The 22,858-nt window shown below is 37.3% G+C and overlaps 1 protein-coding gene across 1 annotated transcript in view; it reads left to right on the forward strand.

Annotated features, from left to right (window-relative positions):
* The window catches only part of LAMA2 (laminin subunit alpha 2), a 656,337-nt gene that overhangs the window by 478,010 nt on the left and 155,469 nt on the right, over nt 1-22,858 (forward strand). Inside the window, exons 26-28 of the mRNA XM_058435730.1 lie at nt 194-387; nt 13,252-13,394; nt 16,966-17,064. Coding sequence (XP_058291713.1) covers nt 194-387; nt 13,252-13,394; nt 16,966-17,064 — 436 coding nt within the window. The remainder of the gene's footprint in view (nt 1-193; nt 388-13,251; nt 13,395-16,965; nt 17,065-22,858) is intronic.

The raw sequence follows: 22,858 nt of genomic DNA on the forward strand, positions 1-22,858 counted from the left end.
TCACGGCATAATCTTGATTTTTCCTATGTCCTGCAAAGCCTGCTATTTACTATCTGACCTTTTACAGGAAAAGTTAACTAATGTATGGACTCTTGCTATCAGTTTTGTTTCATCAAAACAAAAGACCACACACAACAATGTGGAGACATGACTTGCTATTAACCTCTTTTGCTTTGTCACTGTTTCAATTCAGGTGTGCCCCTGGCTATACTGGCAGTCCAAGCAGCCCTGGAGGCTCCTGCCAAGAATGTGAGTGTGATCCCTATGGCTCACTGCCTGTGCCCTGTGACCCTGTCACAGGATTCTGCACGTGCCGACCCGGAGCCGTGGGAAGGAAGTGTGATGGCTGCAAGCGCTGGCATGCACGCGAGGGCTGGGAGTGTGTTTGTACGTATACTAAGTTCGCTGTTAGTTTTGGAGGCCTTGATTCCAATTCTGTCTCATTTCCAATGAGAAAGACTGACTTTCCCCACCCGCCTTTTTTTTTTTTTTTTTTTTTTGCAATAGTTAGTTCTACTCTTCATTCTTTCTGACACTATCTATCCACCTTCTCCTGTTCACCTGCTGATTTCGTGTCCATCCTGCTGAGCCAAGAACAGCTGAGAAAATCCTCAGTGTGCTTTAGTCAGTTCATTGAAAGACCTACAATGAAGCTCCTGGAGGCATTTTATTTGATTTGTCCATCTCAGGGTTTCCAGTTTTGCCTCAAGTTGGCATTGCCTTTGTGACAGATTAAAGATCTGAGTATATTAAAAAATTTAGAATCCTCCTAAATTTGTAATCGACTGGATAGATACTTTAAGCCTTCAATGACAACTGACGTTTCTTTTCCCAGCTTTTATGAAAATCCATGGGCATATTGCTTCATAATTTTCTCTTGAACTACAAAACCCGTAAGCAGTAACAATGAAGTCAAGTATTTTTACTCGTACAATAAGTGGAGAGCAGTTTGCTCTCTTGCTGTCTCTCTTTTTTCTTACTGATTCTGGATTCGGTAGTGCCATATTGAAAGTACATTGAAATCAGTAGCTAAATATAATTCTTGGATCTTGCATATATTCAAATCCAAAATAGATTATTTATAAATTGAAGGAAGGAGTGCTGTTCTATAGTATTCTTTTCCTCAAGGAAATTTATTTTAGCACCTTTTATTTCAACATTTACCTATTTTAATAGTATTTGTGCATGTCAGTATTTCTTGTTTTAGCATATTGTTTGAGTCTAAATCTTAATAGTATCTTAAATAGAAGAATTTTTGTTTATGTTCTAGTTTTATAAGAGTTAACCTCAGAAGCTAAGGCTGGATTAAAAAATACACCAAAAAGTTAAGACTGGGTGTTATTTGGGAAAATAGATTTTAAAATCATTTTTTCTTTGTATTTTAACCATCTTTAATGAAAATGTATTACACTGAAAATAAATGTGAAGGTAGCTGAGAGGGGAGAGATTAAATGTACTGTCAAATACATTTATATTGTCATATTTAGTTGATAGTATATACACAGTCATTCTTCCCAAATATAATGATGTATTTTAATGATAATTAAAGAAGTAGACTATCCAAGTATTTTACAATATTGCTTTCAAGTTAAATAAATTATTAATATGTACATAATTAACTAGATAATATATAGATATTCTTAATATAAACATGAAACAGTCCTTGAATTATTAATCATCACTTTTATTAATTATCCAGAAGCAAACTTGAAATAAAAAGATCATATTAATGTTAAGCACAAAAATTAAACAATAGCACATTAAAATCTGGGATAGATAATATAATGGGATTATTTGGGGAACACTTCTCTTAAAGAGAATTGGCATTCTGCCCATCAACAACAGTGGCTTCAAGTTTTCATTTATTGTTGATGATCAATACTTTTGAATACATTTATCATTAGAAATCTTAAGTCATCTTTTCCCTGTCACATATGTGGGTTTCTAATCTCCACTTGTCCCATGCGATAGTAACAAAAGGGCCAATCCTCCAGTTACAAAGCTACGCCAGTTTTATAATGCCTGTTTGCTTTATTCTTGCCCCACAAGGAAATGTATTTGCAGGGGTTATACATGGTATTTAGTTCAGTTGCTGGACTGGAAGTGTTTATATTCTTTTTAAATAATAGCAATTTTTCTTCCAGAAAAAATTATTAAATTATAGGATTGTTTTTGATATCTAGACCCTTTTTCTAAAGCACAATTAATTATCTTATAATTATGCTGTATAGATTTTCCATATACTGTTCTTAAGCATTAGTGATTTCCACTTCTAGGAATGTTTTCTCTTCACCTTTCATTAAGCTAACTCTAAGAATTATTACACAGAGTATCTTTAGACTTTTCATCTTTTCTCTTCTTCTAAAATTTCTCCAGTTATGGAAAAATATGCCATGATTCTATGATCTTGGCCTTTCCCAGGATTCAGTTTCTACTTCTACTCCTAGTTTTGAAATGAGATAAAATAAGACACAAGTGAGGATGTAATTCTGACTTATTCTCAATTCTCCTTTTAAGATACTTCTGTATCCTTAAGCTAAATTAGTGCGAGAGACCAAAAAATGGATTCACCTGGCGTGTTTGATATGCAGGACCTGTTTTAGCACATGTGATCATGGTGGAATTGTATAAGGCCTGGGGGTGAGAGTAAGGGAGGCAGCTTGGTTCTAGCAAGAGAATTTAGATGTAGTAAGAGAAATGTCTGCGGTGCTTGTTGTTAATATAGTACTGACTACAGAAAATAAACTTTCCCCTATTACTTAGAATAAGTAAACATTCAGTTTAGTAGCTGTATTGTACAAGAGTTAATTTTGCTTCCTTTAGTTACTTCCCTGGGAAATATAATTTAGACTAATCCACATCATGGATTTGTATATTTCAAAAAAAAAAAAAAAGAAAAAGAAAAAAAGAAAAGAAAGAGAGAGAAATGCATGATAAATGACCTAAGCCTGATCATTGTATGATCTCAGGTAATTTGCATATTGGTGAAAGGAATCTATACACTCACTATAAATTTAGATTAGGCTCTTATTTCACAAAGTATATAAAATTCTGCTGAAGAGATCAGGCAAAACAAAGCCAATGCAGGAACTGTGAAAGGACTTCCCTTGGATACCCTTGGTCCCTAAAAGATACTTATACCTTCTGGGGACAGTTGCCAGTGAACAGGCCTGGATTTTACTGGATCCAAAATGGAATTTTTTGCAGCACACAGGCCTTTTATATGTGGATTTTCACTACTATCATGAAGAATTTATACAAATAATCTGGGTCCACATTAGGAACTATTTAGACATCACAGTCTCTCATAGTTAGTGACCTAAATTCAGCCCCACCAAGCAGAGTCAGTTCCTGGGCATAACTAAGCAATTTCAATCACCTTCAAATTCCAGGCATTCTCTAAAGTCCGTTTTACCACACAGGGTTCATCATAATAGTAATTTTATTTAAAGGCTCACCTTGACTGAGAACCTACCATTTGCCAGGCACTATATTAAGCATTTTACATGTGGTTCTTTTCATTCTTGTAACATTCTCGTTCCTTATCATCCCCACTGTGTGATAAGAAAACTGAATTTAGGTAGGTTAAGTCATTTTCTCAGTGACTTTTCAGTAGATCCGTGATTTCAGCATGGGTCGCTCTTACAAATCTTATTTTCTTAACCTCTATGCTGGCTACTGATAAACAGAGAAAGCAAACGTGGTTTAGCCAATATATTCAACATTAATGAATTCAGCCCTTTATTCATTTACTGCTTCCATGTTTACAGCCCATTCTACCTCTATTAAAAATAATATAAAATGAGCTAAAATTATAAAATGAGAAATTTTAAGTATATATAAGCTCAATAATGACATTTATTTTCTGCTAATCATTGAGACTCCTCTAAGATTTAAAACATTATGGCATATATGGTAGATTCTTTTTCATCAGAGATTGTCAAGTAGAGACTGTCTCCTATGCAGAAGAAAAGATACTAGCTGGGTGCCCAGATTAACTTCACAGCCTCTTTTTTTTCTAAAAGGAATTATTTGGGACAGCTTTACCATGTTATGTATGTTGGTGAGTTCTGAAGAGATATTTTATTAATTTCCCAAATTAAGATTTCTTCTTAATAAGTTAATACAAATCCATCCTCTTCTTTCAACTGTCATTCATAGTTCACGTCATTTTATAAAATGAGAGCGACTAACCTGACTTCAAGAAACTTAAAAATGAACAAAGAAGCCATTATTTGCTTAACAGTAAAGTTTAGTATTTTGAAACACAAAACGTGGATTTGTTCGTATCCTATTTTCTGTAAACCCATAAAATTAACACAGAATAACTCATGTGATGTTTAAAATAGATTATGAGTGGCATAGTAAAATGTATTACTCTCCTAGAGAACAGAAATTAAAATTAGTATCTGTTGGCAAGATATTACTTCATAAAAATTGCCTGAAATAGCATTTTATAAATATCAAATTGATGTTGCCTATTTTTAATCACTGCAGAGTGGGATTTTTGGGATATATCAGCTTTTATTATTTATAGTCACAATTTACTTAAATTCTAACATATATTTATTTAAAATAAAACATACACTTTGCTTGCCAATTTGCAAAAGTGATCACAAAGTATGTTTTCTACTTGCAACCTGAAATAAGCCTAGCTAAATGTGGTAATTTACCTTAACTCTGTAAAATAGGCAACTTCCAACCACTTGGTGAAACCCGAAGTCTGAAGTTTTATCCTATCTTGATATACAGAGATATAATCAACATTGTTGTTTTTAATAGCCAGTTGCCACCAAAGATCTGATCACAATAATGCAGAGACCTTTATATATTATCACTAGAACACTATTGTACATTTATAATCAAAAATGACTAATAATGGCAGTTATTGCTCCCTATATATGGGAGCAGAAACAAAATAGAATGTGGTTATCGCTGTAATGAAAACAGGACTTACTATTCTAAAAGATGATGATAAACATCAATTGATCTCCAGATGCTGATTACTGATGTAACACTTTGCTTGTTGTACCCCCTAAATGCCGTCCTCTCTCTGCTCAAGTAAGTTCTTATTTGAAAGGACAGTAAGTAAGTTTTCTATAGTCTAAGCTGTGTCATGTTGTTCACATCCAGGTGTTAGGCAATCTATAAAACATTTTCTGTTCACCTTGTTTGCACCTTCTACTCATTTGTTTTGTTAGTAAAAGATATTTGAGTTTCTTGTGGTCAACCTTAGCATTGGTCCAGGCTAACAATGTGTGGAACGGCAACTATCACTGTGATTCTAGATGATTTTCCTAGTTGTTAGAGATCAGTCTAAGTGGTTTGTATATTATTGAGGAAGCTGTTCTGTTAGCTGATTAAGGAGTTGCACAGTTGAATTGTCGTATGGAGACAGCTGATCACTGTTGCCTTTGTTTTCAGCAAGTTTTATTTGAAGAGTAAACTAAACTCTACTTTGATTGCAATTTCTACTCTGGCAAGGCCCAGGAGGTTTTATTGACCTTGAAAGACAAACTGAAATCTCATAATCTTAAAGTGGGAAGAAATAAGTAAACTAGTCTAGCCTTCTCTTTTTCTGTGACATCCACAAAATAGACAGTATCCTAATGCAAGGAAGCATGGTGTTATGAAGTGGCTACAGAAGGTTTGAAACCTAGCTTGCAATGTGTTTGACATTATTTAATTTCCTAAACCTCATTTTCATCCTCTGTAAAATGGATGTAGAATACTACATACATGTATGTGAAGTATCTAAGCATAATAGTTGCTCAATAAATTCTAGGCATTGCTATCATCATTGTTATTATGTGACCATTTTTTTCCCCAAAGACCTGATGTTTTGTGCAACTCATCAGTTTCTGATGAAATATTTTCTTTAGTTTAGGCTGACTTTCAGTTTCCTGTTATTATCTCTAATTCTAGGCTCTTCAAGTCACTGAAAACCACTTTTATGGCCACCTTACATTTCTCCTGTCTTTAAGCCCTTCACATGCATTATTTATAGATTCGTAAACACTCTGGTTGTGACTATTTTTCTCATCTGTAAAATGAGGATATGAATGGTACTTACCTCACAGAATTGCTGTAAATATTGAGTTAATGATGGCAAAATATAATACATTGCCAGTCATGTAGTGACTGTTGTGTAGATAAAAACTATTCTCCCATTATTATTTATAGTACTTTCAAAGTTTCCGTTAGTGTTTTGAAGAGTCACGCCATCTTTGAACCACATTGAACTTGTTTTCCTATGTATTATATATATAATTTTATTTAATATATATAAAACACATATATCAATATTTAATATATAAAAACATATATATAAAACATATACATATAAAACACATATATCATAAAACATATATATAAAACATAAATATCATTACTTGGTATGTCAACAAATCCATCAGTCTCAGCTGAAGTCTATAGCTTTCCTCTCTATTCAAAGAAATGACAGGCTAAAAGGCTTTCTTAATGACTCTGGAATCAAATTTTTATTTGAGAAGATATTTATTTTAAAATAGAATAACTAAATACATCTTAATAAGCCCTAAATATATGCTAATGTAAAAGTTTCTTTTTGAAGGGGATAAAGGGAAGTGAGAAATAGAAAATTCAGATCCAGGGAACCATCAATGGCATTCATCTAGGAGAGTTAATTTAACATACACACATTAACACATAATTTTATCTTTTGTTAAAAATGTGTATTTACTCATTTTATTCCTATTTGATTAGAGCAGAGAATTTATGTATCTCTACCTAAAATTGGTTAATAGCTTTGGCCCTTTCAAAACTACTCGGTGTCCTCATTTTAGCTTCAGCTTGTTTGGTTTGGATGCAGTGTGTGATTTTTCTTGTGACAGTGAGCCAGTAGTTATTATGCATGGGGAATCCTGGTAGAAATGCAGTATTTTGTACTAATTGCTAACAGAAAGATCTGTAGTACTGGCTGCATGATTTGTCCCTTACATGTGCCCAGCTATACCAATCTGAATTTAGTACTGTGTTTGTTAATATTAGACACAAATTTATCCTGACACTTTTATAGGCAAAGCCTCGGAAACATTTAGTCATGTAAAATATAATCATGGTCTTGAAATATTTGCTTTTGCTCCTGTGTATTTTAGGCAGGATTTCACTTTGTAACCTTATTAGTATTGCTGAATTTGGAGAATGGTTTGGAAAGATTCTTTGAGGTCCTGATTGTAAGATAGGTGTTAATTTACACTGAGCCATTACTGCACTTTATCAAAGAACAGTTGTTTACAGAATGTGAATATTCCGTGTCTCTACACACTCTTCAGATCTTCCCTGTGATAGTAAATTAAATTTGGTTTTAATTTGCATTCCATTTCCAATGTTTGTTGCCAGACACTTTGGACTTTTTGAGGGCAAATAAAAGTAGCTTCTGGTGTAAGTGAAATATTTTATGTCAGAATAAAATAGCAAACAATTATGTAAAGGGCACTTTCCCCATGTGTTTACCTTATAACTTCATGAGCTAGACTTGTACAGAAGCTTTGAAAAAATCCCCATGGCTGTTGTATGCATAAGTGTCTCTGACCCATTCAGACAGATGTTAGTATATTGCTTGTAGCATACTATAAAACTTACCTTTCACTTATGGAAATGTGCTTGTACTTTGTTCCCCAAAAAGCAAATACAGATACCATAAGACATGGGATAATAATAAACCTTTGGACACAGAAACATAAAATGGAATGTATGAGCCCTTGAAAGAGCAATTAAATACATTTTCATTTCAACAGCTGAAGATAAGGAACCAAAACAGATGGGCAGGGGATAGAATAAATGAGAGAAAAATCAGTATTCATCATGCCTCTTGGCATTCTAGTACACCAATTTACTCCGTAGCATATTACAGTACATCAGCTCTAGCTCTGCATTCCAGTTCATGATTTATTCTTGTATGAAGTAAAAACTGAGAAAACAATAGGTACTTTCCCTGGAAATTTCTGGAACCATCTAGTAAGGAGAATCTAGCCATGCTATTATCAACAAACTGATTCAATTCCTTCTTGGAAGTAGGTTATATATTATTAAATAAATTAAAGAATAATTTAGTGTTTGCTATCAAAGGCATGCACTGCCCTAAAAAGCATGGTGAAACATCCTATTATCATTATCAAGTATCTTTCAAGATCTTGGAGGTGAAAAAAAGCAAATTGCTTCCTTACATCCTAGGAACATCTGCCCAAAATACATCTTCACTAGAGGTCAAATGGAACTTTTAAAACAATGATGAACTTGGGCTCAGTGGGAGAAGAACCTTCCTATTCTTCATAATTCCTAATGAAATTATAATTGTTACTACTGCTGTTTTTAACCTATGAATGGCAACTTGAAAGTCTGTGATCTGAATCACATGTGCAAAACTTGAAAAAGTGTGTCAGTTATCGATTGTATCAGTTATACATTCCAAAGTTTAGTAGCTTAAAACAAGAAGTGCATACACTGTCATGATTCTGTAGGCTGGCAATCTGGGCTGAGCTCAGTTGGACAGATCTTCCACTGTCATGCCTAGGGGCTCCCAGATGGCCTCAAGCCCAAGTTGGGGCCTCAACTGCCCATTCCTCTCTCACGTTGCCTCCTTTCCTCAAGAAGGCTAACCTGGGATTGTTCTGAAGGCAGCAGGGGTCCAAGAGTGTGAAAGCAGAAGCTGCAAATTTCAATATGTTGCTCTGCCACATTCTGTTGGTCAGAGTATGTTGCAAAGGTAACCCAGAATCAAGGGGAAGGGAAGTAGACTTCACATCTTTATGGGAGGTGCAGCAAAGAAGTATCAACAGTAACTTTTTTTTTTTTTTTTTTGAGATGGAGTCTCACTCTGTCACCCAGGTTGGAGTGCAGTGGCATGATCTAGGCTCACTGCAGCCTCTATGTCCTGGGTTCAAGTGATACTCCTCCCACAGCCTCCCGAGTAGCTGGAACTAGAGGCACATGCCACCACACCTGGCTAATTTTTGTATTTTTAGTAGAGACGAGGTTTCACCATGTTGGCCAGGCTGGTCGCAAACTTCTCAGCTCAAGTGATCTGCCTGTCTCAAGCCTCCCATACTGCTTGGATTACAGGCCTGAGCCACCACACCCAGCCAATAGTAACCATTTTTAATTCTCCCCAGAAATGAGCATCGCTTTGATCTGTCAGTCGTGGTGTTATTTCTTTCCTCCCAAAGTTTTGTGCTGATTTTCTTCCCCTCCATCTCTCCATTACAACATCCCTTTCCTGAGTCAAAACTGAATTCCTTCAGGCAGGTATCTGAATAGTCATTCTTGTTGATCGGACAGCCTCTGCCTCTGCAATTACAAGATAGTTCTCTTTCTGTCTCTAAACCATTGTTTTTAATGTATTCTCCTGTTCCTCACACATCTGTGAGGTTTTCTATCTTGTTCTCACATTCAGAAGTTTTCTTCTGGCCAACCCCGACCTCTTCGCTCTTGTCCTCTCTCTTCTCTCCTAACGTTCTACCTCCCTGATCTTCTCACCATTTCATGTACTTGGGCACGTGCCATGCGCAAACATTAACCCCTGCCATTCTCTTTGTCCAAAATGTTTTGATGCTCTTCTTTCACAAAAAATATTAGCCAACAAATATTTACTGAATGTTAACTGTGTATAAGACCCTTTCCTAGGCACCATAACCAAGGTGTTTAAGGTCCCTTCTTTAATGAGGGAGAAAGAATATATAAATAAATAGAGTAATAATGTAGCCCGAACAGGCATGAGTGTTAAGAAAGCAAAGGAAATGCAGTAGTGACTGGCACAGGGTATGGGGTAGGGGGTGGTGGGGAGTTTTAGGTAACAGTAATTTTAGAATCATCAGGGACTTGCCTCTGAAAAAGTGACACTTGAGCACTTGACCTGAACACCCAGGAACCAGGTGAGAGAAGACCAAGGGAGAAGAATTCTAGGTAGAGAAGACAGCAAGCAAAAGGACCTCTTCCAAATCCTTGCTCCCTTGAAGATTGAACATCCCTATAATTTATTACCCGGTCCAGTGGTTTTATCCTTTGGCTACATGGTTTTTCAAATACTGGAATATTTTTAAAATACAGTGGCTCCTGCCTATGATCCCAGCACTTGGGAAAGCTGAGGTGGGAGGATCACTTGAGGCCAGGAGTCTGACATCAGCCAGGGCAACACAGCAAGACCCCGTCTCTACATTAAAAAAAAATAGCTGGATGTGGTGGGATCTGCCTGTAGTCCCAGCCACTCGGGAGGCTGAGGCAGGAGGATCACTTTAGCCCAGGAGTTTGAGGCTGCAGTGAGTCATGATCACACCACTGTACTCCAGCATGGGTGGCAGAGCAAGACCCTGTCTCAGAAAAAAATAAAAATAGAAATACTGATGCTTAGACCTTACCACAGACCCATCAAATCACATTCTGTGGCGGTGAGGAGGGAAAGAGCCCAGGCGTCTGTATTTTGTAAATTTTCATGTGATTCCAATGGGCAGCCAAAGGTGAGAACCACTGATCCACACCAATGTTGTCACGTTCTAATGTGCAGATATAACGTGGGATGCAGATTCTGATTTCCTAGATCTGGGGTAGAGCCCAATTATACATTTCTAATAAGCTTCCAGGTGGTGCCAAAACTGTTGGTCTGATTGCTACTCAAAGTGTGGTGCACAGACCAACAGTATCAGTATCACCTGGGAGCTTGTTAGAAAAGCACATTCTCAATCAGAGACTAAGAGAAACCAGGTGATAAAATCACCTCCTGATTCAGAAATACTGGGGGGTGTGGACCAGCCCTCTAGGATTTCCGAAAGTCCTACAGGTGATTCTGAGGCCCACTAAAGCTTGAGAACCAGACTGCGGATCTTGGTGTTTAGACACAGCCAATTTGGCCTTAATTGAGTTCTATGTTGTGTTTTCTATAATTGTTTAATGTAGACAAGTTTGTTGAAGTTTGCATTGAACGGGGCTATGAAGCCAAAATAATCTTTTCCTTTTACTTGGTTTCCATGCAGTGCAAATTCTGTTTCATTCTGGCTAGGAGAAGCGTAAGAGATATAACCCTAGTTCCAGACTTCTGCTCTTGCCTCCAAAGCCTCTTTGTTCACTCAGCTTGTGAAGCATCAGGAGCTTGCAAAGCCCCTGCAGGTGACGCTCTACAGTTGCAGGTGTCACCTGCAAGAAGCTGATTTATTAAAAGCCCTGCCAGGGCAGTTTAATCCCTGTGAAGTGATACCGTAACTCACCTCTAGCTGCTGTCCTATCAAAAAATCACCCTCCGTCCTCCTTCTCTTTGTTTACAAGCACCAGTTAATGGTTTTCTCTCCATTAAGCAGCTCAGGGGACTGCTGTTTAGAGAACTAATTGAATTCTTGCCAAGTTTGGGCATGATCCAGAGCTGCTCCAATTCTCCGTATTTTCCATGCTGTGTATTTTCCCCTATTCTAACATGTATATAGCGTTGATACCTCTATCTGCAGAATGTAATAAATTGTAACTGTATACGTGAGAGTATATTATAAATGCGGTAGTTCCTGCTCCTTGGCATGCAGATACACCTCATTACTCTGCAATGCAAAACTAAAAATATACATGTTTTTTAAATCTGCCAAAAGAATCAATATATGTTAATTTTGGAAATTATACTACTATTTATGAGATCTATTCCATAATAAAGAGTCAACAATCCATTTGTCTTTCTACCAATTCTACCACCTATCCTGACCCCTACCACCAGATTTGAATAGTACCTCTTTGATGGCCAAAAATATTATGGTGAGTGTATTAGTCCATTCTCGTATTGCTATAAAGAAATGCCTGAGACTGGGTAATTTGTAAAGAAAAGAGGTATAATTGGCTCATGTTTCCATCAGGCTGTACAGGAAGCATGACTGGGGTGGCCTCAGGGAACTTTCACTCACGGCAGAAGGCAAAGCTGGAGCAGGCATCTTCACACAGCCAGAGCAGGAGGAAATGGGGGCTGGAGGTGGCACACACTTTTAAATAACCAGGTCTCATGAGAACTCCGTCATGAGAACAGCACTAGGGGGGTGGTGCTAAGCCATTAAAACCACTCCAGTGATTCAATACCTCCCGCAAGGCCCCATATCCAGTACTGGGGATTACATTTCAATATGAGATTTGGATGGGGACACAGATCCAAACCATATCTGGTAGAATATTAGCATTCTTGGCTACTTAAAGAATGTAGTTTTTCTAGCCTTTAGCAATTATTTATCTATAAGACCGAAAGAGGTTAATCATCAAAGTAGGGATTTGTGAGACTGCATCTAACCATGGGTGGTAATAGACTGAAGGGATAAAGAGGAAGAGTTGGCAAATAAATAAGTCAATAAATATTTTCATAAGAAAAAAACACTATAGAAAGAAAAGTTATTTTTATTTTGACTTTTTTTTTTTTTTTTTTTTTGAGGTAGAGTCTCAGTCTGTCGCCCAGGCTGGAGTGCAGTGGCGCAATCTTGGCTCACTGCAACCTCCGCCTCCCAGTTTCCCTTGCCTCAGCCTTCCAGGTAGCTGAGACTACAGGGGCCCACCACCACGCCTGGCTAATTTTTGCATTTTTAGTAGAGACAGGGTTTCACCATGTTGGTCAGGCTGGTCTTGAACTCCTGACCTCAGGCGATCCACCTGCCTCGGCCTCTCAAAGTACTGGGATTACCGGCATGAGCCACCGCACCTGGCCTTCTTTAGACTTTTTTTTTTTTTTTAATTATTCTACTCAATAGATACCAAGCTAAAAATTTATATACTTTGTGAATGTGTAATACATAAAGCATGTGGAGGTCAAATTACTATGATTTTCTCCAGTGCAATCTAATGGAGCACCACACATTTAGACTCTGGAGCATGTTTCATTCCCTGTGGACAGGTTCCTTTGGATTGCTCATGTAGGGACTTAGGGGGTATTTTTAATGTTTTATTCTATGCCTTAAAGGAAATCTTCAATACTTGTGCAATACACTTTTTCTCCCCACATCTATTTGCTCCTCCTCTTTGGTCCCTCAGTTTATATTATCGCCTCTATTTCAGGTTCTGGGAGACATGCATATCTGTTCTTTTGTTGTTGTTCTTATCCTTTTCAACCATCATCCATTTGATAGCATTAATGTTCTGAGACGAGTAGTTTCATCTTCCATGGAATTATTCTTGGACCATAAAATATTTCATAGCTCAATTCTTTGAACATCTGCCTGGGATGTTTAGCAGAAGTAACTACTCTTTGTCGCTTCTCTTTCACAGTTTGTGGAGATGAGTGCACTGGCCTTCTTCTCGGTGACTTGGCTCGCCTGGAGCAGATGGTCATGAGCATCAACCTCACTGGTCCTCTGCCTGCACCATATAAAATGCTGTATGGTCTTGAAAATATGACTCAGGAGCTAAAGGTAGGTTGGGGCCGTCACAAGCAAGGGCCAGGGACAAGGCGACAGAAGCTTCACAAGCGGTATTGGCCGTAATTGGTAAATGTTCTTCCCACAGCCCCAAATCAAGGGACACAGCTGTTAGGGAAATTCAGAGACTTTCTTAACCAATGTTTTTCAAACTCAAGAACTATAATATACAGATTTCTATTAAGGGAAAAGAGTCTCATGTACCCCCCAGTGTCTGGCCTAAATCAGTTTTATTATGTCACTTAAATATGTGCAAACATAAAATCAGGTATAAACTCTTTATACTTATAGCTCCATAAAATTAAAACCAATTAATCCTTATAAAACCAATAAAATTCAAATTAAAAACATTAATATAAAGTAACATGATTTTGGCTGAATGGAAATTGCTGCTTGCAACAAGAATAGGATATTGACTATTTCCACACAGTTCTTCCACCAGAGGTGATGTGGTAACTCATTTCTCCTACCTTACCACACTTGAACCAGAGAGTCCCCTGCAAAGGATCCTGAAATGAATGTGGGCATCACTTGACAAGTTTATGTGACTAACGTGCTCAGTCTGCCATAGGATCAAACACAGGCAAATGTAGACACTGAGATCACGTGGCCATATTCATCTCTCAGGTGCCTAGCCTGGGATCCAGAAATGCTTACATTAATATTTAAGGTTATCATCAAAATGAAAACACATGATTAGAATCTTGTACTAGAGAGCTAGAACTAGTAGACCTTTAAAAGTTCTTCAACAAGCACCAGTTTGATAAACACTGTTCTAAATTGTGGTTAAAGCTTTTGGTAGTTAACGAGGTAGGAGAAAACATTAAGGAAATTGGGGTTGTCTCACCTGATGAAAAATGATGAAAGGTGTCAACTTACTATCAGTCAATTATCAGATATTTATTAAGAAATTATAGAACACCTCAGCATTGCACTTGGTTCCCTGGGGATTTCATGACTCTTTTAATATCTTCACTACGCTTAGGAAATGTAGATTCTATGTGCTTTAAAAATAATCATTAAACAATAATCAAGCAATTAGCAAAAATACATAATGACCATGTGTTTTACAAACATTCGAAGTACATTAGAGTACAGAGACTGGAGAAATCAGTAAGATTCAGAGTTACCAGGGAATGTACCATTACTGAGAGTTTAATTTCTGTTGGAATTTGAAGTGTAGACACAATTTTAATAGAGAAGTATTTGTTGCTTTAGAGGAAGGCACCTAAGATTTATTCACTAGGCATTGGTAGATATTCTTTCAGGAAATATATTCTTTAATTCTGACCGTAACCTTTAAGGTAAGTATTATTATCCCTATTTTCCAGAAGAAGAAACCAATAATGATGATAACAAGAATAACTAATATTTATCGAAAAGGTAGGCAATTGACTGAAGTCTTAAATGGATTACCATACATAGCTTTTACAGAAACTCCAAGAAATAGGAAAGAAGTTGTCATGGTCTGAATATTTACATCTCCCCAAATTTATATGTTGAAAGTCTGTCACAGTCCATTGGAGCTGCTATGACAAATACCATAAACTGATTAGCTTATAAACAATAGAAATATATCTCTCACAGTTCTAAGGCTAGGAAGCCCAAGATCAAGGTACCAGCAATGTTCAATGTCTAGTGAAGGCCTGTTCCTCATAGAGGGTGACTTCTTGCTATGACCCCACATTTAATTCATTTAATATCTGGATACTAAGGAAAAGGATAGCTAGCTCTCTGGGGTCTCTTTAATAAGGGCACTAATCCCAATCATGAAGGCTACATTCTCATGACTTAATCACTTCCCAAAGGCTCCACGTCCTAATATCATCACATTGGGAACTAGGATGTCAACACATGGATATTGGAAGGATGCAAACATTCTGACTACAGCAAGCCCTAGCCCCCACTGTAATGGTATTTGGAGATCTCTCTGCCATGTGAGGACACAGGGAGAAGGCAGCTGTGCTTAACAGAGCCATGTGAGCGGAGGCAGTGGTGTGAATTAGATCTGTCTGGCAGATATTGAAAGTCAGACCTGCTAGTGAAAGCTAAGGCTGGAGACTTCAGTGAGGCAGGGTGATATGATGGACAATCTTGAAAGCCAGGCAGAGGAACCTGAGTTTACTCCGTGGTCCCAGTATTCAGGGAAGTGAAGAGTTTTAGTGAAAAGAATGCTGATCAGTTATTTTCCTTGTATATGGAGAGAATACAGAAAAATAAATTAAACTAGAAAAGCAAACATTTTAGTTGAACATAAAACATTTTAAAACTAGTAAGTAATGGATGATGAAGTAAAGAGGATCCTATAGAAGAGGCTCCAATCTGTGAACATCATCTAAGCCAAGGGATTCAGTGACCCATCAACTTCTGGCTGGATATTGATCCAGATGACCTGGATTATCCTTAAATTCTAGTCTTTCTTGATTCTTTATTTTGTTTTTCTTCCATCATTCACTTGACATCTGTATACTGAGGATCACCTTTTGATATTATAAAAATTTAAGTTATTTCACCTCTTTGCTCAATTTCTTTAACTATGTCAGTGCTCCCCAAGCTTCAGCCAAAGACCATCAAGGACACACATGTGATGGAACAACGTAGGATTTATTAACTTGTTGCAACAAGGGACACTGAACACCATGGTGGAATTGTGGGCTGTCTCAATAAGAAGGTGTTAGGAATAACTTCTAGTATCTGAGGTTGTGCTAGATAACTTAAGGTTAGCACTCAACTGGGTGCTATTTGGAAGTGGGAGTAATTCTGTGAATATTTTATGAATCCTATCTAGAGGGAAGGAAGAACAGAAGGAAGATAAAGCTATGATTAATAAGGAGGCAGTGGTCATTCATATTAGCCAGCAAATGGGAGGCTGGGGTAGTTTTGTGGTCTGCACAAAACCCGCTATGGTTTTTCTGCGCTTAGACATTACAGGGTAGTCTCTTTTTTTCTGTTTCATTCATCACTTGTTCCGAGTGACCTTGTCTAATGTTAGTATCCTATGAGATTATTTATGTTCCATAGGAAAAAAAATATGGCCCTGCTGTTAGGCCAGTTCCTAGCAACACCGAGGACAGGCCAGTTAGTTAGCGCCTAGCCAGGTCTCTATGTTAAGGCCTGCCGTTCTCTTTTTTACCCGCGATCTGTGTCTCTGTTAATTGGAATGGGAGCCTTAAATGGGCCAGGCAAGGAGTTTATCTTAACTCTACCCCTTACAGACTGTGATCTCACGCACATTTTTAACTGTCTTCAAGACAGTTTGCTCTTTCATGAAATGGAATAATACTCCCCATAGAGCTCTTGTGAAAATTAAAATGAAAAAACAAAACAAAACATAAAAAGCCTGGCACATAATAATTTCTCAATAAGTCACTGCAATTTTTATTATTTGCCTGAATATTTGGCATGACACTCAATATGTAAGTGCCCAGTTGAAATAGTTTCCTTATCTTTTCTTTGAAGGTGAGAAGGCTAAGTTCCTTTTATATATACAAAAATGTGTTCTGTTAAACACTGATCACTGCAAGGCCATTTACTAAAACTGTTTATGGGATGGAATCTTTTTCAGCACTTGCTCTCACCTCAGCGGGCCCCAGAGAGGCTTATTCAGCTGGCAGAGGGCAATCTGAATACACTCGTGACTGAAATGAATGAGCTGCTGACCAGGGTAAGTTGGCAAAATTATGAATCTTCTGAAAGCAGATAGATTATGTCAATGAAGGAAAATTACTTCGAAGTTCTGAAATGCAAATCATCTTCTTCCTAATTCCCAATATGGTATATAAAATAGATGTATTCTGACTTGCTACTTCTGCTTCAAATCAAATCATAGAAATCAGTAGCACCCAGAAAAGTTGGGGTTACCTGGAAATTGTCAAGAACAATGGCTAAAAAGTCCAGAATGACAGTGTATTTTGAGAACTTCATTCAGTAGCCTCCATGGTAAAGTTCTTATCTGTTCCGATTTCCAAAAGCACTATCTTTGATTGTGTAAAGAGAAAGAAAAACAAATGAAAATACTTGTGGTCTCTTTCATCTCCTTGTGGAATTTTTGCATTTGTATAGAAATACAGTGTAAATCAGTCTTTCTACACAAAAGAGGAAATCTTCTCTATTGTGAGACTCCAAAGTACTTAAGACACTTTTTAATGTCAGAATGTAAAGTCCATGTTGCATTTATCAGGCTTTTTAAAGAATCGGAAATTTTAAATTTTCAAAACTGTGATGGTATTGAAAACTTTTTGCCGTTAGAGAATGAAGAAAACAACATAAAGCCCGCCATCTTGTGGCCAGAAATATGCATGAAGCGAGAAACGGGGCTGCAAAGTAGGGATTTAATTTGATTATCTAAGAGCTTTAAATGATAAAGAATATTAGAGCTAGAAGGTTCCTGGGGATTATCTAGTCCATTTTGTATTTTAAAGAAGAGCTGCCTCGGGCCATGACAGTGAAACGAATTAACAATGGCCATACAATTTGCTAAACCCAGGGACTTAAGCAGGACCCAGTCTCAAGATTCCCACTGACCCAGTACTTTTTCTACATAGCCTGCTGTCGGTTTAGGAAAATATCCACAGGGAAATCAAATAGGCTTCTAAGCACATAATGCTAAACAATGGCCCTGATGTTACAATAGCATAGTAAACACTTTCTCAGAATCTCATAGCAACAATATAGAACGTACAGATACAACACGGAGTTTCTTGCCAAACGTATGTAGACATCAGATTAAATCGAGTGCATTTATCTCATATTAATTTAATATGAAATAATTCATATTTGTTATGTGGCTACTAATAAATAAGAATTTTCTAACAGGTCATGGCATAATAAATCAATTTAACAAGCACACATAAATGTTCATAACATACAAAGCCTAAGTTAAGTGTTGGCAGGTGAAAAATATGAATAAGGCTCAATCTGTCTTCAAAGAACCTTGAGATTGTGTGTGTGTGTGTGTGTGTGTGTGTGTGTACATCAGCATTTAAGTGTATGGAGGACAATATTAGACAACTGCATGAAGGTATATAATAAAACATGAAATAAAAGAAAGTTGGAAGAAATTCTTGAGAAATATTTAGTAATAGAACAATTTCATCTGCTTAGGGGTAATTGGAAAAAATTCCGTGTAATAAATGGCATTTCATTCATTCATTCACTTAAATAATACTTATTGGGGGTCTCTCATGTTCTAGGAATTAAGACAGACACTGAGGATAGAGAGGTGTGAGCAAAACTGCACAGTCCTTGCCCTCATTGGCTTAGTATAGTCTAATGATCTGACCTTAGAGACCCAAGAAGTATTTCTTTTTTTTTTTTTTTTTTTTTTTTGAGACAGAGTCTTGCTTGCTCTGTCACCCAAGGTGGAGTGCAGTGGTGCGATCTCGGCTCACTGCAACCTCCGCCTCCCGGGTTCAAGTGATTCTCCTGCTTCAGCCTCCCGAGTAGCTGGGATTACAGGTGTGTGCCACCACACCTGGCTAATTTTTTTTGTATTTTTAGTAGAGACAGGTTTCACCATGTTGGTCAGGCTGGTCTTGAACTCCTGACCTTGTGATTGGCCTACCTCGGCCTCCCAAAGTACTGGGATTACAGGCATGAGCCACTACACCTGGCCACAAGAAGTATTTCATTAAGAGTGTCAGATCTTTATTATGTCTCAGCCTATACTCTTTACTCTTTCTGGCAGATTCTCTCACACTGTGTTTTTTAAACAGACTTTATTTTTTAGAACAGCTTAAAGTTCAAAGAAAAATTGAGTGTAAAGTTCAGAGAGTTCTCATATCTACTCCCTGCCCCCACAACCTTCTCCACCAGAATGGTACATTTATTATAATCGATAAACCTAAGTTGACACCTCCTCATCACCCAAAGTCCGTAGTTTACATTAGGGTTCACTCTTGGTATTGTACATTCTATGGGTTTGGAAAAATGCATTATGACATGTGTCCACCATTGTAGTAAAATATAGAAAAGTTTTACTGCCCGAAACCTCCTCTTTGCTTCACCTGTTCATACCTCCCTGCTCCTTGACCCCTGGCAGCCACTCATATTTTTACTGCATCCATACTTTTGCCTTTTTTGGAATATATAGCTGGAATCATACAGTGTCGTGCTTTTTCATATCGGCTTCTTTCCCTTGGTAATATACGCTTAAGGTTTCTCCAAATTCTTTCATGACTTTATAGCTCATTTCTTTGTAGTGTTGAATAATATTTCATTGTCTAGACATATCACTGTTTATTTATTCATTCCCCTACTGAAGGACATCTTGGTTGCTTCCAAATTTTGGCAGCGTGAATCAAGTTGCTGTAAACATCTTTGTGCAGACTTTTGTGTGGACACACATTTTCAACCTATTTGGGTGAATATAAAGGAGCATGATTGCTGGATGGTATGGTAAGAGTATATTTAGTTTTGAAAGAAATTGCCAAAATGTATTCCAAATGGTCTTCTCTATTTTGCATTCCTACCAGCAATAAATGAGAGTTTCTGTTGCTCCACATCCTCACTGGCATTTGGTGTTTTTAGTGTTTGGATTTTGTCATTCTAATAAGTGTGTATGGTATCTCATTCTTGTTTTAGTTTGCAATTCCTTAATGACATATGATGTCGTGCATCTTTTCGTATGCTTATTTGCCATCTGTATATCTTCTTTGGTAAGGTGTCTATTTAGGTCTTTTTCCATTTTTTCATTGGGTTGTTGTCTTGTCGAATTCAGAGTTTTTTGTGTATTTTGGGTAATAGTCCTTTATCAGATATGTCTTTTGCCATTATTTTCTTCCCCTCTGTGGCTTGCCTTGTTCTCTTAAGAAGTGTCTTTCACAGAGTAGAAGTTTTTAATTGTAATGAAGCTCAGCTTATCAGTTAGGTTTCTCCTGGTTGAGGCTTTGGTGTTGTATCTAAAAAGTCATTGCCATATCCACGGTCATCTAGATTTTCTCCTATGCTATCTTCCAGGAGCATTACAGTTTTGCATTTTACACTTAGGTCTATAATCCATTTTTAGTTAATTCCAATACTATTTTAAAATAAACTTTTTACTTTACAATAGTTTTAGATTTCAGAAAACTTGCAAAGAGAGTACCAAGAGCTTTCACATACTCCATTCCCAGTCTTCCCCATTGTTAACATCTTACATTAGCATGCTACATGTGTCATAGCTGATGAGCTAATAATATTGATATATTACCATTAACTCTAGACCATATTCATATTTTTCAGTGTTTACTGAATGTCTTTTACTGTTTGAGGATCCCATGCAGGATACTACATTTAGCCATCGTGTCTTCTTAGTGTTCCTCTAGACTGTGACAACACTGTCAAAAATACTATAACAGTGTTTCTGATGACTTTGACAGTTTGGACAGGTTCGTGTGTTTGGTAAGCTGTCCCTCAATTGGGGTTTGTCTCATATCTTTCTCATGATTAGAATGGAATTATGAGTTTTTATGGGCAAAACTTCAGAGGTAAAGTATCATTTTCATCACATCAAGAACCCATGTGACCAATATGACTGATTACTGTGGATATTGACCCGGATCACCTGACTAACGTAGTGTTTGCCAGATTTTTCCACTGTAAAGTTACTATTTTATGCCCTTTTCATACTCTAATACTATTTTTATCTGCCCGTTCTTCAGATTCAGTAACATAAAAGGCATAGAAATTGGACTACTGAAAGCAAAGATCACTTTGATGGGTTGAGAAGGGGGAGGAAATGTACTCATTCATTACTTTTTTCCTACCATATTTATAATTAGAAATATATCTTCCATGCAGACCATAAATACTTAAGTCAACATGACTAATTCTGTCTTTCCCGGTGGTCAAGCTGCATGACAATCAAATGGTGAATTAATACAGATGGAATTATAATTAGAGAGTTAGATGGTTTCATTATCCAAAATCAGGCTAAGTACGCTAATGCCTCTATCTCAGAGTCATGAATGATCCTGCACTTGCGACCAGGGTATGAGAAATGCAGTGGCCACAACTTCCAATTACCCATGACTGCATTAGAGGAGACAGTGCCCTAGACTAGGACTGCACATTGGAAATACCAGGAGCCCTTTCTCACACTCACAGGTTGTGATGCAGTTGGTCTGGGGTAGAGTCAGACCACTGGAATATTCAAGAACTCCCCAGATTATATTGATAAAGAATTACTGTGATCCTGTAGTTACCTAATAGCTAAGACTCTCTTCCCTCTGGAAAATGCATTAATTGGTACTGCCAATCATTTCTTTTTTTTTTTGAAACAGAGTTTCACCCTTGTTGTCCAGGCTGGAGTACAATGGCGTGAACTCAGCTCACTGCGACCTCCACCTCGTAGGTTCAAGCAATTCTCCTGCTTCAGCCTCCCAAGTAGCTGGGATTACAGGCACCCACTACCATGCCCAGCTAATTTTTTTTTTTTTTTAGTAGAGATGGGGTTTCATCATTTTGGCCAGGCTGGTCTCGAGTCTCTGACCTCGGGTGATCCACCCGCCTTGGCCTCCCAAAGTGCTGGGATTACAGGCGTGAGCCACCGCACCTAGCAGTACTGCCAGTCTTTGTTATGCTCCTTTTTCTCTGCTTGGTTGGCTCACCAGTCACTTGATACAGTCTTTAGATTTGTTAAGAGCACATGGCAAGGTTGATCCTGCATGATGGCTGTAGGAGCTGCCCTCTCTTCTTTAAGGGCTTTTGTATTTTATACTCATTGTTTTTAAATGGAGAAATCTAATTCCCTAATATCCCTGGGTAAAGAAGATATTATTCCACCCAAGAACTCACATTTAAAATGTATTTTGATATATTTTAATTAATGTATAAAGTAAAAAAATTACATAATCATATATCTCTTTCAATGCATTTTGATTTGTTGCCATTTTATTTTACTCACTGGAAGAACCCAAGTTCCTCACATGTGAGAATCATGTTTAACATACTCAAACTGCCCTACAATATGTGTTGAATTTTAAGATGCTTTTTGATGATGACTCTACTTACCTTTATAGCTATCATCCTTAGCTCCTTTCTTTTTTCAGAGCCAAAATTTTTGAAAGACTTAGAGACAAGTCTGTATTTATTTCTCACTCCACTGCTGCCTGGATTTTCACTCCCAGCCCACTACTGAAACTGTTTTTATAAGATAACCAATGACGATCTGGTAACTAAATCCACTGGATACTTATTAATTTTACTTGAAATCTCTGCAGCTTTGATCTTTCCTTCCTTCTTAACATACTGTCCTTTCTCTGTTTTTCTCTTAATTCTCCACCCTTTCATTTTAAGGCTCTTCCTCTCATCATCCCTTCAAAGTTGGTGTTCCTTGGGGACTAAGCCTCAGTCCATGTTTCCCCTCACTGTATAACTCTTTCTTTGGTCTTCAATTGCCATGTATAAGCTGTTAATTCATAAATCTGTATTTTCAAGGCTGACTTCATTCTCATGCTTTGGCCCTATGTGCCTTACTA

The sequence above is a fragment of the Hylobates moloch genome, unplaced genomic scaffold (assembly GCF_009828535.3).
Source record: "Hylobates moloch isolate HMO894 unplaced genomic scaffold, HMol_V3 SCAFFOLD_2, whole genome shotgun sequence".
Lineage (NCBI taxonomy): Eukaryota > Metazoa > Chordata > Mammalia > Primates > Hylobatidae > Hylobates > Hylobates moloch.